The 13,703-nt window shown below is 41.7% G+C and overlaps 3 protein-coding genes across 3 annotated transcripts; 1 reads left to right on the forward strand and 2 right to left on the reverse strand.

Moving 5' to 3' along the window:
- The first annotated feature begins 669 nt into the window (after positions 1–669).
- mrps25 (mitochondrial ribosomal protein S25) lies at positions 670–3,811 on the forward strand. The gene is made up of 4 exons (XM_068341241.1): positions 670–869; positions 1,525–1,631; positions 1,725–1,812; positions 2,438–3,811. Exons 1-4 carry the CDS (start codon positions 736–738, stop codon positions 2,634–2,636), a joined length of 528 nt encoding a protein of 175 aa, XP_068197342.1. The 5' UTR covers positions 670–735; the 3' UTR covers positions 2,637–3,811.
- LOC137612610 (rabenosyn-5) lies at positions 2,959–8,974 on the reverse strand. Its single transcript, XM_068341228.1, has 12 exons — positions 8,882–8,974; positions 7,941–8,209; positions 7,551–7,682; positions 7,314–7,414; positions 7,146–7,191; positions 6,886–7,047; positions 6,539–6,801; positions 6,310–6,380; positions 6,143–6,229; positions 5,960–6,062; positions 5,769–5,873; positions 2,959–5,687 (listed from the first exon to the last, which is right to left on the reverse strand). The coding sequence occupies exons 2-12, from the start codon at positions 8,101–8,103 to the stop codon at positions 4,608–4,610; spliced, it is 2,313 nt and encodes a 770-aa protein (XP_068197329.1). The 5' UTR covers positions 8,104–8,209; positions 8,882–8,974; the 3' UTR covers positions 2,959–4,607.
- A 1,766-nt stretch (positions 8,975–10,740) lies between these two features.
- Positions 10,741–12,930, reverse strand: trh (thyrotropin-releasing hormone). The gene is made up of 3 exons (XM_068342558.1): positions 12,850–12,930; positions 12,182–12,382; positions 10,741–11,771 (listed from the first exon to the last, which is right to left on the reverse strand). The coding sequence occupies exons 2-3, from the start codon at positions 12,366–12,368 to the stop codon at positions 11,206–11,208; spliced, it is 753 nt and encodes a 250-aa protein (XP_068198659.1). The 5' UTR covers positions 12,369–12,382; positions 12,850–12,930; the 3' UTR covers positions 10,741–11,205.
- Between the last annotated feature and the right edge of the window lie 773 nt (positions 12,931–13,703).

The following is a 13,703-nucleotide window of genomic DNA, read 5'->3' on the forward strand; positions in this document are numbered from 1 at the left end:
TTCTCACTAATAACATGCTGTTATTTGTTTTGAACACTAATTGTTAAATAAGCTTATGGGGCCACAGCTCCTGTATTTGTTGCGGTTTCTGAGTCAGCTTTAACAGTCCTGATCCGTTCCACGGCTGTGGTTCCTCTGAGCAGTTTGGTTGTCTGCCTGGGTGACCCTGCGGTGGCATGTCAACAAATCCAGGGTGTACCCTGTCGACCGTAGGCACCCGAGTAGGCTCTAGCACCACCCACATGGATGATTCCTTAAACTTCCTTTTGGCATGTATAGGGCCTACACCGTGAGCCCTACAAGTTCTGGCTATAGTGTAGTAGGCTATTGCTGAGTATGGTTTGAACCTACACAGGGAGGCCCCGAAGGATTTCAAATCCAACTCCTTCTTTTATAAAACATCTTAGATTAAAAACTAGAATTGTACATCACATATTTATATTTGGTGATTTTTTTAAAAAACACATTAATAAATTCTTTTCTCCATAACATCCCTTTTTTCCAAAATAAAATCCCAAACATTTTAGCATAACACAAAATCTGACTTTTTAACTCTTTGAACATATTTGACCAAAATCAAAATCGCATGCATATGGACGGTACATTCGTTTTTTAAATTGGTTTTTAGTCGCTTGGTTGTGACGTACTTGTGACGGCATTTCAAGGCGCTTCATCTTGAGCGTCTGCAGCTTTTGGTGCTTATCCTTATCGAATGGTGTAAAAAAGGGCTTCAAAATGCCAATGAAGGGAAGCTTTCCGATCCGGAGGACTCTGGGTTACCTCCAGAAGGGCGAAATCATCTTCAAACCGAAAGTAAAGATCATGACGGTGAATTATAACACGCGAGGGGAGCTGAGCGAAGGAGCAAGGTCAGAGCTAGCAGCTAGCTACACCGCTAGCTACAGTTAGCTTCACCGCTAGCTAAAACTTAGCTACACAGTTAGCGTTACGGTTCCCCTGGTGATCACGAATCATTCTAACGATTTCATGTCTGAATAATGTCTAACAAACATTGAGTTGTTCTGAAATAGTTCGATATTAGAAAGATATTTGATCTTTAAACAAAAATGCTCTAAACGATTTCGCATTAATTTTCAATGTTTTGATTTGAGAGTAATTCATGGAGGCTGCAATCAGTTAATTATATAATTTGTGTCATAAATAATCAGTTTTTCAAAGACTGTCCATTAGATTTTTTGCATATTGTCTCAAATGTCAATCTGCCTATTTTCAAATGAATGAATCATTTAATTTTGTTCAAGATTAATTTTATATCTTCCACATGCTTTTACATTTTCCTAGTAATTAAATACCAGTTCCTGTTTTATCCCCGTGTTCAAAGATCAGATATGTGATGTGGACATAATAAATTAGAGCCATGGCTCTTTCCATTTAGGATCCAGAAGAATTTTGAAAACCTGAAGTGTGGTTGACAGTTTTTAAAATCTTACAATATTACTAGTTAAAGAAAGACTATTATTGCATTGGATTCAGAAAAAGTGATGTGTTCTTTTTGTTTTTCAGAAAGTTTGTGTTCTTCAACATTCCTCAGATACAGTACAAGAACCCGTGGGTCCAAATTATGATGTTCAAAAACATAACACCATCACCGTTCTTGATGTTTTATCTGGGTGTGTATCTTTGTGCTGTTGGTGTATATTAATTTTTATACATAGTATTAATGTCATTATTTTATATCGTCTAAATCTTCTGTTTACCTGCAGCTGATGGGGAGAAAGTTCTGGTGGACGTGGAAGGAAAGGACCATACCCAAATCACAGAACATGTGAAGAAGATTTTGGGCAAATCAGAGTAAGACAACTGAACGTTAAACGTGGATCAGGTGTTATGACACAGGACAGGATTGGTTTTGTGATTTTGGGTTTAGAGTTCATGTGACAATGTCTCATAACATCTCACTAACAGCTTCTGAAAACAGAGAAAGACATCATCTAAGTTTATTTTCATTTGTGTTTTCCATATCAGAACCTCAAATGAAGTGCTTTAACATTATAAATCAGCTAATGGTGTATATTGATAATACACGATTCATTAATCACAGATAGCATTCATATAATCCTGATGGGGTCATTTTCTGTAAATATTTGTAAATGTATTTGGATAAATCATAAGGCTTTGTTCCTGACCCCATTATTTGTCCATAGAATTAAAATGACTAAATTGTAAACTAAAGCGTTTAGGCGTCTGGACCACAGCAGACCCTCTTCACATCAGTGTTTGTGGCCTCTAGTAACATTACCTATGACTGATGCGTTAAGGTGACTCATTAAGCCTCATCTGAATGGATTGTGGCCGTAATGGATGACTCACACGCATGTTTTCCTGACTTCACACAACTTTGTTTTCAGTATTTAAGACTAAATCCCTCTAAGATACAAATACTAAACGTTAAAAATTTGCCGTCTTTTGTCCACAGAGCCGTTTTACAGGCGGAAGTTCGAGCCAAGCTGAAGGCCTCCAACCCTGCCAACTTCGGGCATAAGAAACACTGCCTGCGGTTGTGTATGTGTGAAGTGGAGGGGCAGGTCCCGTGTCCGGGCAATATCCCCCTTCCCAAGGAGATGACGGGCAAATATCGAAACAAGCTGGCAGCTGAACAAGCGGAGGAGAGCTAACCGATCCGGTGGACGGGAGAACGGCGCTTTAGTGTTGGACTTGAATGACTTCTCAGATGGACTGAGATGCTGCGTATTTTGTTGTGAGTACATTGACGGGTCTGACTGAACTGTGAGCTCGTCAGCGGCTGGACCGAATCTTCTGGCCCATCACCAACAGGGACCCCCCCCCCAGCACTCTGAGGGAGTCTGGATGACTTTGCACCTGCTGTTTGGAAATGATCACAGTGTCAACATTGCAATGTTTAAATAAAAGTTCATTTGTATCTGTGCTGTTAACATTTTGTGCTACATCATGAATATCAAAACCACAAATTTGACATATTTTACAGACAATTTTAATTGGTGAGCTTGAATTTTTTTAAAGGCAATAACAAATGCAACTTTTAAGTGCGTGTTTTCCATGTCAGCCGTTCAAACAAAGAAGCTCAAAGTTATTCACTGTCAGAAAACCCTAATGTCACGTTGTGATTAATCTGGACATCTCGGAAGCAGTGGCAAAAAAACACGTCTGCAAAGAGAAATATGGAAATTCTGACAAGAAAGCACAATGTCAAATACAGGTGAGAGTTAGCAGCACTGAGATATAATACTTGCTGGTATTCATGTAGTGTCGACCTAATAAAAATAAAATTAGAACGTTACTGTCACCATAGCGTTGTTTTGATCTCATATACAGATGAACATGTACACAATGGAATTCCAGTGAATTCTGTTGCTTTAGTTGCTGAGTGACGAGTCTGAATGTAATCGGAGTTTTCCATATGACACGTGAAGGGATAACATGCTTTGCATTCACATCTTTATCGACACAAAGGAACAGTAGTTACGTCTCCAGAGATGTCAGGAAGACACGTTTGGCCACTCAGTGCTCAGCCAGCGTCAAATACAAAAATACGAACAAACCTCGTGACACAAGGCCGTAAACATTTAGATCACAACTCTCACGGGTCCATCAGCAGGGCGTAGAAAACGTTTGTTCTTTTCGCTCACAGGGACTGAGGATTTGTTTTTAAAATAAGGTCTAAAATGCAGCTGTGCCGCGGCTGATGACATGTAAAGCTGAAAACGCTTAAATGAAATCATTCATGCACTACGACAGATGACTCACAAAGGAAAGGTGTTCAGATTCATTTGAATTCAGTGGTAACATAAAAATTTATCATGATTAATATTAATTCAGAATGTGAGTGTGATTAATAATAATACAAATAAAGTTTTCAATATTTTCCTCCTGTTAGTTACAAACATGAACTGGTCCAGTTTGATTAGTGTGCCTTTCTATTCAGTGAAAGTTTTACTTTAAACACAAGGATACGGACTAAAGGTTGGCATTTTTTCCCCTCAATGATCGATCATGATTAATATTATTTAATATTATGGTTAATTTCTATAATGACTTTCGGAATTTGCTTGAACGAAACCTGTATGGGCTTCTTTGGTATTAGTTTATCTAACGGCAAGCATTTAGAACTCATCCCAGGTTTAAGTTAAAACTGTGTTAAAATCAACACAATGTGAGTAACAGATTAAATGGAGAACCACTACACATGATTGAGTTTTATTCTTGGGGGGGGACACCTGTCCATCAAGCCTCAGATGATTATTAGATGATTATCATTGATTAGATGGTTATCTTAATTTGGCAAAAATAAAACTGATTTAACTGCCGACCACAGACATTAAGATGTGCATAAATTACCCTGTGGCTCTCAGTTCTTCTCCCTCAGCAAAATATGGTTTTGCCTTTTTACTTGCAGTGTTTAAAACGTGTGCACGCTGGGCCGGGCGCCGGCCCTCCGCTACCCTGTGCCGTCGAGTGGTTTAGAAAAAGCCTGAACGTTCAAACATTCAACTTTGGGACTGATATAATCGTTTTATGTGGCGCAGCAGAGCTCAAGTCGTGTCACGTGGACACGTTGGAGGAAGCAGTGGGTCATCGTGGGGGGGGGGGGTGTAGAGGGGACGGTGTCATTCCTTTTTCTTCTGCTCCTGGAGGGTGTGCTGAAGCTCTCGGAGGTTCGCTGACAGGAGCTCCACCTCGTCCAGACGGCCGCTGAACTTGGCGTCGAAAATGTAGGCCCTGATGTTGTCGATCTGCTGCAGCAGCAGCTCCTCCTCGATCAGGTCCAGATCGCGCAAAACCTCCTCCTCATCCTCATCGCCATCAAACGGGTTGGTGGAGGCTCCTGGAGAACTCCCAGAAGCCTCTAGGAAAGGGTTACCCGCATCTCCATCACCCTCCTCCTCTTCCTCTTCCTCTTCCTCATCGAAGGGGTTTCTGGGTATTTCCTCAGTCTGTTTGTGATCTTCGGCGTCTTCCTCTTCGTCGAACGGGTTGTACTCTTTCTTCCCGTTGGTTTTCTTGTCGTGCTCCCGTCTGATGTCCTCTAAAAACGGGTTGGACGGATCGTCCTCAACGGGAGTGGACTCCTCATCAAAGGGGTTGAGGGAGGGGCTGTTCTGCAGTTCGCCACCAGGTGGGGTCACGTGCCCCCCTAAGCTTCTCAGCCTGGGGGGTGACTCCTCCTGGTTTGTGAGAGCAGGGAACGAATTTCTGTCGGCTTTGGGGGTCAGCTCCTCTTCTTCATCGGTTCCCTGAGCTGCGCCGACGCCTCCCGCCGTCTCCCAGGTGGCTGGGGGATGGACGGCCTCCACAGCCGGGCCCCAACGCTCCCCCTCCTCCCACTCAGGGGTTCCCACGATAAAGGCCCCCCCCTCAGCCAGCTTCTGGGAGAGCGCTATGGCCAGACTGGTCTGCTGCTGGTCGTACTCGTCCTGAAGCTGACGCAGGTTCTCCTCCAGCATCAGCACCTCGTCCTTCCTGTCGGCCTCCCGCGCCTGCCGGAGGAACGACTGGATGTTTTCGATCTGCTGCAGGAGGGGGTCGTCCAGTTCGCTGCGGGCGTTGGCGGAGCCTGCGGACGGCAGCCACCCCCCGGCTTTGGTCATGCCTGGAGCTCTGGAGGCTGGGGGCAGCTCGCCGTTGGTGCTGACCGGCGGGCGGCTCCTCTCAGACTCCTGCCTCCTCTTCAGCGTCTCTTTGACTGCCTGTTGGGGGGGGGGTATATGAACGACAGGCTTTTAGCAGCTTGTTTAGTTCGTGACAACAGAGAAGCACAAACATCTCACCAGTCGCTCCTGCTGCAGTTTCTTCTCTTGTTCTTGTTTCCTCTGTTCTTTCAGCTCTTCATATTTCTCTGCAGTGGGTAAAGACATGAGACCCAGCAGCTTCTCCTGAAACAGGAGGTATAGAGATGGAGGTAAATATTTTTATTGCCCCTCTGTCTCACCGTGTTCCTGTGTGTGAAGGTATGTCACACCTGGACGAACAGCGTGGCTGAGTATCGGATCATCTTTTGAAGCTGGAGGGATTTGGGACGTGGTGGAGGATCATCTTTTACTCCCAGTGTTAGAATCCTCTTACTAAGAACAGAACACACAACCCAATTCGTTTTTTTGAAGACAAAAATGAGGTTTTTTGTTCATTTAGAGTTGATATCTACCTCAGTGCGTCTATTAACTCGTAGTATTTCTGTACTTCCAATCTGAGTCCTGCAGCCGTGTCAAGATTATAAGTGGTTTCTCCAGCACTGCCAAAGCAAACAGCCACAGATTAAAGATCTCAGCTCATCACAAGAGCTTTTCAAACAACGGTTTGGGGGGGCCTTACTTGAGAGACTCAGCCATTTTGATGTATTCTGGAGCCTTTTCATCCACCTTCTCCATGCACATCCTTAGCCTCTAGCAGGAACACATTTGAACAAATAAACAACAGGAACCTCTAAAAGAGTGTAAAGTCAACACAGCGTCAGCAGATAGAAGAACAACTGACCAACCTGCAGCTGAGAACAGAAAAAAGAGATGGATACTGAAACCTGAAAGTAACTTTTTTATTTTACCTCATAAAGTTTCACGATATCTGGAACGTGATCCTTCTCCTCTAACTTCTGCTGCCTCTTCAGCAGCGTGTCCAGACAGTGCTGGCAGCAGCGGATCTTCTCGTCATCCTTTTCTTCCAGCATGGAGGTCACGCTGCTCAGACTGCTTATGCTTCCTCTCCTAGAACCCATCCCGGTGCCGCCACTTCCTGCTGGGGGGGACTGGGACTTAGCAGGGCTTCCGGGGAAACACAGGGCCTCTCGTGTGCCACTGATCAGCTTTTCTGTGGATAGAAGAAAATAGGTTACTAAAACATAAGATGCCACGTGGTTTTCTCTGGTTTACAAGGAGTTTTTTTCAGACTTACGAGCCGTGGGCAGGAGGACAAACTCCATGCACCTCCTGCACATGATGGACCCACACAGACGGCAGTGGTGGCGCCTGTTCCGCATGTTGAACTTGTTTCCACAATCAGGACAGAACGGAACGTCCGAGTCATTCACCCACGACACCACTGACTTTTCAATGGCTAAAAAAAGGGGATGAATGCTATTTCATTTAGAGTATTAGATCAAATTTGAAAACACTTAGCAGAAACGGGCTTATAATGAATATATATGGACAAACCTCTGATTGTAGCAGCATCTGAACTGGTCCTGTCAAATGATGTCAACTGAAACAACAAATTTCAAGGTAAATAAATTGACACTGCAAAGATTATGCAGGGTAACATCTCAAACAATGAGGCGTAAAATAATAGCATGACTTAGCTGTGAGAGGCTACTGTTAGCATACCTTTTCCAGTCTTATGATGAGCTTGTTCACCTCAATGACATAATGATCTATCCTGGCTGCTCTGTGCTTCTTAAAGAAGTCCAGGTGACTTCTGGATGTTCCTACAAAGAACAGGAGAGAACCACAAACATGAGAGATCAGCAGGGGGTCCGGTGACTCTACATCAGACTGTCAGTCATAATAATTACGTATCTATTTTGATGTTAAAAAAGGGTTAGAGATGTTTTCCCCTCTCACCCAGTTCCTGAGGGTCCCACATGTAGTGGTCCACTCCACCATAGAAGGACTCATAACTGCCTGTTTCTAGTCTGTCGTCTCCATTCCTTTTCAACAGCTTGTCCTTTGCTTTCTTTGCCTTTTGAACCAAATCTGTAAACACAGGAAACATAAAATTAATGGAAGATGCAGACAGGATAATATGCAAACACAGGGGAGTTATCTATCATTTGTGTACGTATAACAAACAAGAACATCCACTTTTTTTGTGAACAGCTACATAGAAATCTGCTGATACATCAGAAAAAGAATGAATTAATCCTGGCTAATATTTCACCAACTTTTGCTTGTTAAGCAGCTCGTAAAGAAGTCACACACTCTTGAGCGATCAATAAAAACAAATGATCTCACTTTTGAGCTGTCCTTTAACATGGCTGTCGTCGCTAGAGTGCTCCTCTTCATAGTGACCTTGTAGCTGGTAGAATGACTGAAGGTCCTTCAGGCACAGCGGGCAGATAAAGCCCTCCTTCACTTCCCCCGTGCCCTCAAAGGGAGATGGGTAACTGGAGGCCATGGCAGCCGTCGCTTAAGTTGTTGGAAAGGAGGATTTTGCTGCGATCGACGTGTCATAGGGAGCGACACCGACCCCATATTAACTCCATCACCACAATCCTGGGGAGCTGAGGAGTAGGACAATGAAGAAGAACAACCAGAATTAATGCATGGAATTCCACATGCATGAATGGGTTCAAATACTAAGATCATACCCAAAAAATACAGAAAAAGGGGGAACAAGCACAGTAATCACATACTGATCTGCTACTCCAATGATAAAGTGACTTTTCATTGATTAAAACAAAGAGACAGGAAGTCAAAGTAATGTAACTCACAATTTGAAGACAGGATATATCTTGGGGTCATTACAGCAGAAAAGATTTAGTTAGTTTTCATGTGGTTGCTTTAAAGTGAAATATTTACATCCCCTCCAGTCACCTATAGCTGCATGTTCTTTTAAATTTTTGCTAACAAAGCTAACAGAATCAACACAAATTTTGCACGTCACTAAGTTTACAATAATTTAACATTAAGCTGTATTTCTCTGATTTCAAAAATATTAAAATTAACACGTCATTCCAACTATTCGACAGAGGAAATTGTGAATGTTTTTAAACCTGGCTAATGTTGGCTAATGCTGTCTCCGTTGAAGTGAACGAGAAGAGCAGCTAGCTCCAGGATGCTAGCAGTAGCTCTCTCTCTTAGCCACCATTTCTCCAGCGCAGGAGTTTTAAATCATTTAAATCCATCAATAATGTCTTTGAAGTTCACACAAATAACGTAGAACCACTACTTACAACTTAATCAGTTAAAAACTAAACCGTTGACACTTCGTTGACAGCTTGACCAAACCAGCAGCAAAAGAAACAGCCCCGTCTGGTCATGTGACCAGTAGACTGTCTGTAAGGCAACGCAAGAGGGACAAACTACACGAAACGCGAACGTAATTAATATCTATCTATCCATCTATCTATCTATCTATCTATCTATCTATCTATCTATCTATCTATCTATCTATCTATCTATCTATCTATCTATCTATCTATCTATCTATCTATCTATCTATCTATCTATCTATCTATCTATCTATCTATCTATCTATCTATCTATCTATCTATCTATCTATCTATCTATCTATCTATCTATCTATCTATCTATCTATCTATCTATCTATCTATCTATCTATCTATCTATCTATCTATCTATCTATCTATCTACCTTATCTATATTATTTTTGACATAGGTTTACTTTTTCAATGGGAACTGACTTTCTCTCATTTGAATGACTCATTCATTATTTAAAGAAAATTTAATAAGTTTATATTTATAGGTTTATATACGTTTTACATAAATGAAAACCTGAACCGGAGCCACTGGTTCAATGTGTGTCCACTGGTTTGGGACAATTCATTCATTGATAATTTGTTCAGGATCGTTTACTATGATATGACTTAAAACGATAAGAATCCTACAATGGATCTTATGTGCTCCTGTGGTGTAAAGTATGAAGATTTACTCCATGTCTTTTTAATACAGTATCCAAATTTCATTGGGTAGTTTTATAAACATATTGTAGCTGCAGGTCTTTTAGTAAGTAAGATGCACTGTGTGGTGCATCATGTGTTTTTACTTTTTCAATCCAAAAAGAGGCTTCCAAATGCACAGAGTTGGTGAAAACAGATGTCAGAGGCCAAAAAAGTGATTTATGAAGCCTCAAGTTTGTCCATCAGGGGGAAATTACAATATAATAATTAGGCCTGTCTTTATGTGGGCCCCTGAATCATAAATCTTAGGTGTCACAATATTTCTGCTATCATAAATTATTTAATTTGTCCTTTTTTGTGATATCCTGGATCTTTTCTTTTCAAGCTCCCAAAGACATTCAAATTCAGGATTGTCAAGTCAAAGTTACTCTTGGGATAAACAAGAGCTCGAAGGACTTGCATCATTCACAAAGACTAATATTGTGTTGGGAGGTCTGTATATCTTTCATAAATACTAAATACATATGAAGTCACTCATAATCTTTATGATTTACATCTATGCTCTGTTGCTGCCTGTTGTGATTTCTTGTTATCTAAAGGAGATCATGCATTAAATGTGAATCACCTGAAGTTGTTCACCCTGTAGTTCATCTGAATTTCCACCTTCTTGTCCTGGACCTGAAGCTCTTCCCCTGGGTTTCAGTGGAGCATCCCCACCATCAGCCTCCACCTCTGCTGAATAATTTGCATATTGATCAGTCCTGTGGACAGCTGCTCCCCAGACTCTGATGGAATGAGCCCAATTAAAGTGGGAAGAGGATTCCTGACAATGTCTGAGAGGCTATTGAACTGCATTTATCAATCTAAATGAGGCGAAAGCAGGGCGATCGCTTTGTTCCTTACAGCACAGTCATTAACATTAGACTTGGACTGGATAAATGAAGTTTAGCAGAGATAGAAAATAAAATACACTTTAACGGACTTGATGACGTTAGCAGCTTAATAGCTGGATAGTGTTTAAATAGATTATTATAGTGACTTGAGCAAAACCATTCATTTTCCACTCATGCGTTTTATTGTCCAACAAAAATATTGGTGGTCGACTTGAAGACCAAAAACATGTAACACATGTCATAATGTACAGAAAATAATCAATGACACATTTGGCTTGCTGTGGTATTAGTTATATTTTACATAAGTAGAAAAGAATGAAACACAAATAAACTGATGGAGAGGTTTCTACATAGAAGTGATTTAACAGATTTCACGCATCTCTGTACCAACGAGGGTGAGTTGACTCACAGAGGCAACGTCGCAAAATCCAGTGGACTGATATTTTCATCCTTGGAATTAAGTTCATTTAAGTAAAGAGAATAAAGGAATGGATTTGAAAGAATTACAATCAATGCACGCACTCTTATGAAAACCTTATTTACATCGATATTACTGGAGGACAGTTAAGCACAAGCTCCCGAAACAGACAAATGTTTTTCAGTCGACAATACAACAACTGTTTACAAAGAAAACTATGGCATGAAAGCAAAAATAAATTCTTTTTTCATTTTTAATGATTGGTTTTGGTCACTTAACACGTATGTGTTCACAACACAGCAGGAATCGCATAGCAGCCTTTCATTCTATTCTCCTTCCTCCAGATCCTCCTCGGGGTCGAACCTTTTGCCCGGGTGTTGCCGCTTCTCCTCGGGGTGACTCTTGTTAATGTTGTCTAAAAAGTCGAGCAACAAACTGGCCTTGCTGCAGCTCGTAGGGTTCAATGCGTCACACGGATTGTCTGTGCCTAAATCCGGATTGGAGTTATACCAAAACCGTTTTCCTGGGTGTTGACGCTTTTCCAACTCGGCGGGCTCTTCGTCTCCTTCCGCGCCCGCGTCCCAATCCTCATCCCCGTCCTCATCCTCGAGATGGCGCTTACCTGGATGCTGGCGCTTGCTGTGCAGCACCAGGTAGCGCTTACCCGGGTGCTGTCGTTTAGAAAGTTCACTCAGAAACATAATGGGAGGTTCAGAAACATGTTCCATCATGGTCCGCTTTCCCGGGTGCTGTCTCTTTTGAAAATCTAAGAACTGTTCATCTCCGTCTTCGTCTCTCCTGCCCGGATGCTGCCGCTTCTCCAGATCGTCGGTGTATCTCTTACCGGGATGCTGTCGCTTTGACATCCATTCAGTCTGAAAGGAAGATCCCTCTGCGGTAAAACAACAGAAATATTCACGTTATTTCAAGTGGCTGATTGTATAACAATCATTTTACCTGGTTCTACATCGTGCGTACGCCGTGCGTAAATTGCGCGTAATTGGGGAGCGGTTGATGACCCGAATTCTGTACATTAATTTTAAATCGGAAGGTGACTCAGGTGGTTTAATGACTTTAAACACAAATATTAGTCATGATTTTTGTTCATTATTTTTTTATTTTTAAAAAAAAAGGCAAACTAGACCTTTCCAAATATTTTCATGGCACGGAGAAATGAAAAGGAAGGACAAGTTTAAAACTGAAAATTAAATACCTTGAAGAACTTTTTGACAACACTGTACATCAAATCCAAAATTCCCGGTTTGTCTGAAGGAGGAACCAACTAGAAGCTATTTTACGCACCGTTTCTTTCGTCTTCTTGCATCCTTTGCAGAATTGACCGCAGCAGGAGACTTTTTGCGTTTTGTAGTATGATGTCGTCTATGGTCATTCGGTTGGGTTCCTCCTCATCGGAGATGCTCTGTCCTCCACACGCAGTCAAGTTGCAGACCAAGAAAGACGCCAAGATGAGCAGACATGTCGACTTCATGGTAATTCGGTCGTCTGTTGAAAAGAAATATTATTGTCGAAGGGAATTTATTGCAGGGATTAAATTAACGACAGGGCAAACCGAACTCCCATACTACTTTTATTATGTCATTTAATTCATCACGCTGATGAAGCCCCAATCTATTGAATAGAGATTGATGAGGATACATTTGTTGACGGCAAATGAAAACCTGTTTCGACTTGTTACGGGTGTTTGGTTTTTTTCATTTCTGATTATCTTGGTTTAATCTGTTGTATGTTCTTCAAACAATCATCAAGAAACCCAGTTTGCACTGGAAACTAGGAAAACGTTTCCCTTCCCGGCAGCACCGGCATTCGGAACTTGTTTCACAAACAGAAACGTTGTCAGATGAATGTCAGCTGTCCAAAAAAACAACATCTGATCCCTCCAGATGTGAAGAATCCGAGCCAGTAAACTACAGATGCAGGCAGCCGTTATTTTCTAAGTGCGCCGGACTCACCTGGAAGTGTTCAGGGTCTCCTCTTTCTCAGCAGCGACGGTGACCCGTAAAGGCCAAGTCAGGTATGAACAGACAACTTTCCGCCCCAGCTTTTATACTTCCTGTTCACTGTCGTCACACCAACGCTCGGCTCATTTTTCAGGATCCCTCGTTCCCTCTGATGTCAGTCGAGTCGTGCGCAGCTGGATGAGGTGAGCGCCTGTCTTATCTGGGCTGATGCCTAATTTGTCATTTCTAAGACAAATAAATGCCTGGTGGTGGAATAAAAACAGGGAGTACTAAAGAAAACGTGGATGGGATCAGTTTATTCATGAAACTGTACATTTCCCCCCTACAATTCACAATTTATTTGTTCATATTTAAATTGTGAATGTCTAGGTTAAAGAATTTCATATTACGAGGGTTTGTTTTGTTTAAATTAGTCAAATGTTCTATATTGAGTATAACACTCCTCACAATAAGATTCTGTTTTCGCCACAGTCATAAAGGGTCTATCTTCAGAAAAGCACTTCCATAGTTCTCCCAGTCACGCTGCAACACAGCTGAATATATAGATGATGGATCTCTCCCACAGAGCTGGGGAGTTCTAAGGTGGCACAGTGACTAATTATGGAAATATCTCTAGCCCGTTTGAGTGTTTGTGTGTTTACAACCACAGTTGAATTTAATTCTGTATATATTTCAAGTGATAGTTGGATCAAGTATAAATTTGTTTGCTTAGAATAAGTCTAAATAGTCCTATGGTAAGTGTACCTTTAATGTCAGCTACCTCCACATGAATGGAACATTTCATTGACTTAAAAAACAGTTTATTTTCACCTTAGTTTGAACAGATTAACAATTAATCCTCCCGA

Source organism: Antennarius striatus, chromosome 2 (assembly GCF_040054535.1).
Source record: "Antennarius striatus isolate MH-2024 chromosome 2, ASM4005453v1, whole genome shotgun sequence".
Classification (NCBI taxonomy): Eukaryota; Metazoa; Chordata; class Actinopteri; order Lophiiformes; family Antennariidae; genus Antennarius; species Antennarius striatus.

Coding starts and splice junctions, on each gene's coding strand:
- mrps25 (XM_068341241.1), top strand. CDS start 736: ATGCCAATGAAGGGAAGCTTTCCGATCCGGAGGACTCTGGGTTACCTC. Junction 870..1,524: donor GAGCTGAGCGAAGGAGCAAG/GTCAGAGCTAGC, acceptor TTTGTTTTTCAG/AAAGTTTGTGTTCTTCAACA. Junction 1,813..2,437: donor AAGATTTTGGGCAAATCAGA/GTAAGACAACTG, acceptor TTTTGTCCACAG/AGCCGTTTTACAGGCGGAAG.
- LOC137612610 (XM_068341228.1), bottom strand. CDS start 8,103: ATGGCCTCCAGTTACCCATCTCCCTTTGAGGGCACGGGGGAAGTGAAG. Junction 6,802..6,885: donor TGTCCTCCTGCCCACGGCTC/GTAAGTCTGAAA, acceptor TTCTATCCACAG/AAAAGCTGATCAGTGGCACA. Junction 5,874..5,959: donor CAGCCACGCTGTTCGTCCAG/GTGTGACATACC, acceptor CTCCTGTTTCAG/GAGAAGCTGCTGGGTCTCAT.
- trh (XM_068342558.1), bottom strand. CDS start 12,368: ATGAAGTCGACATGTCTGCTCATCTTGGCGTCTTTCTTGGTCTGCAAC. Junction 11,772..12,181: donor GCAAGAAGACGAAAGAAACG/GTGCGTAAAATA, acceptor GTTTTACCGCAG/AGGGATCTTCCTTTCAGACT.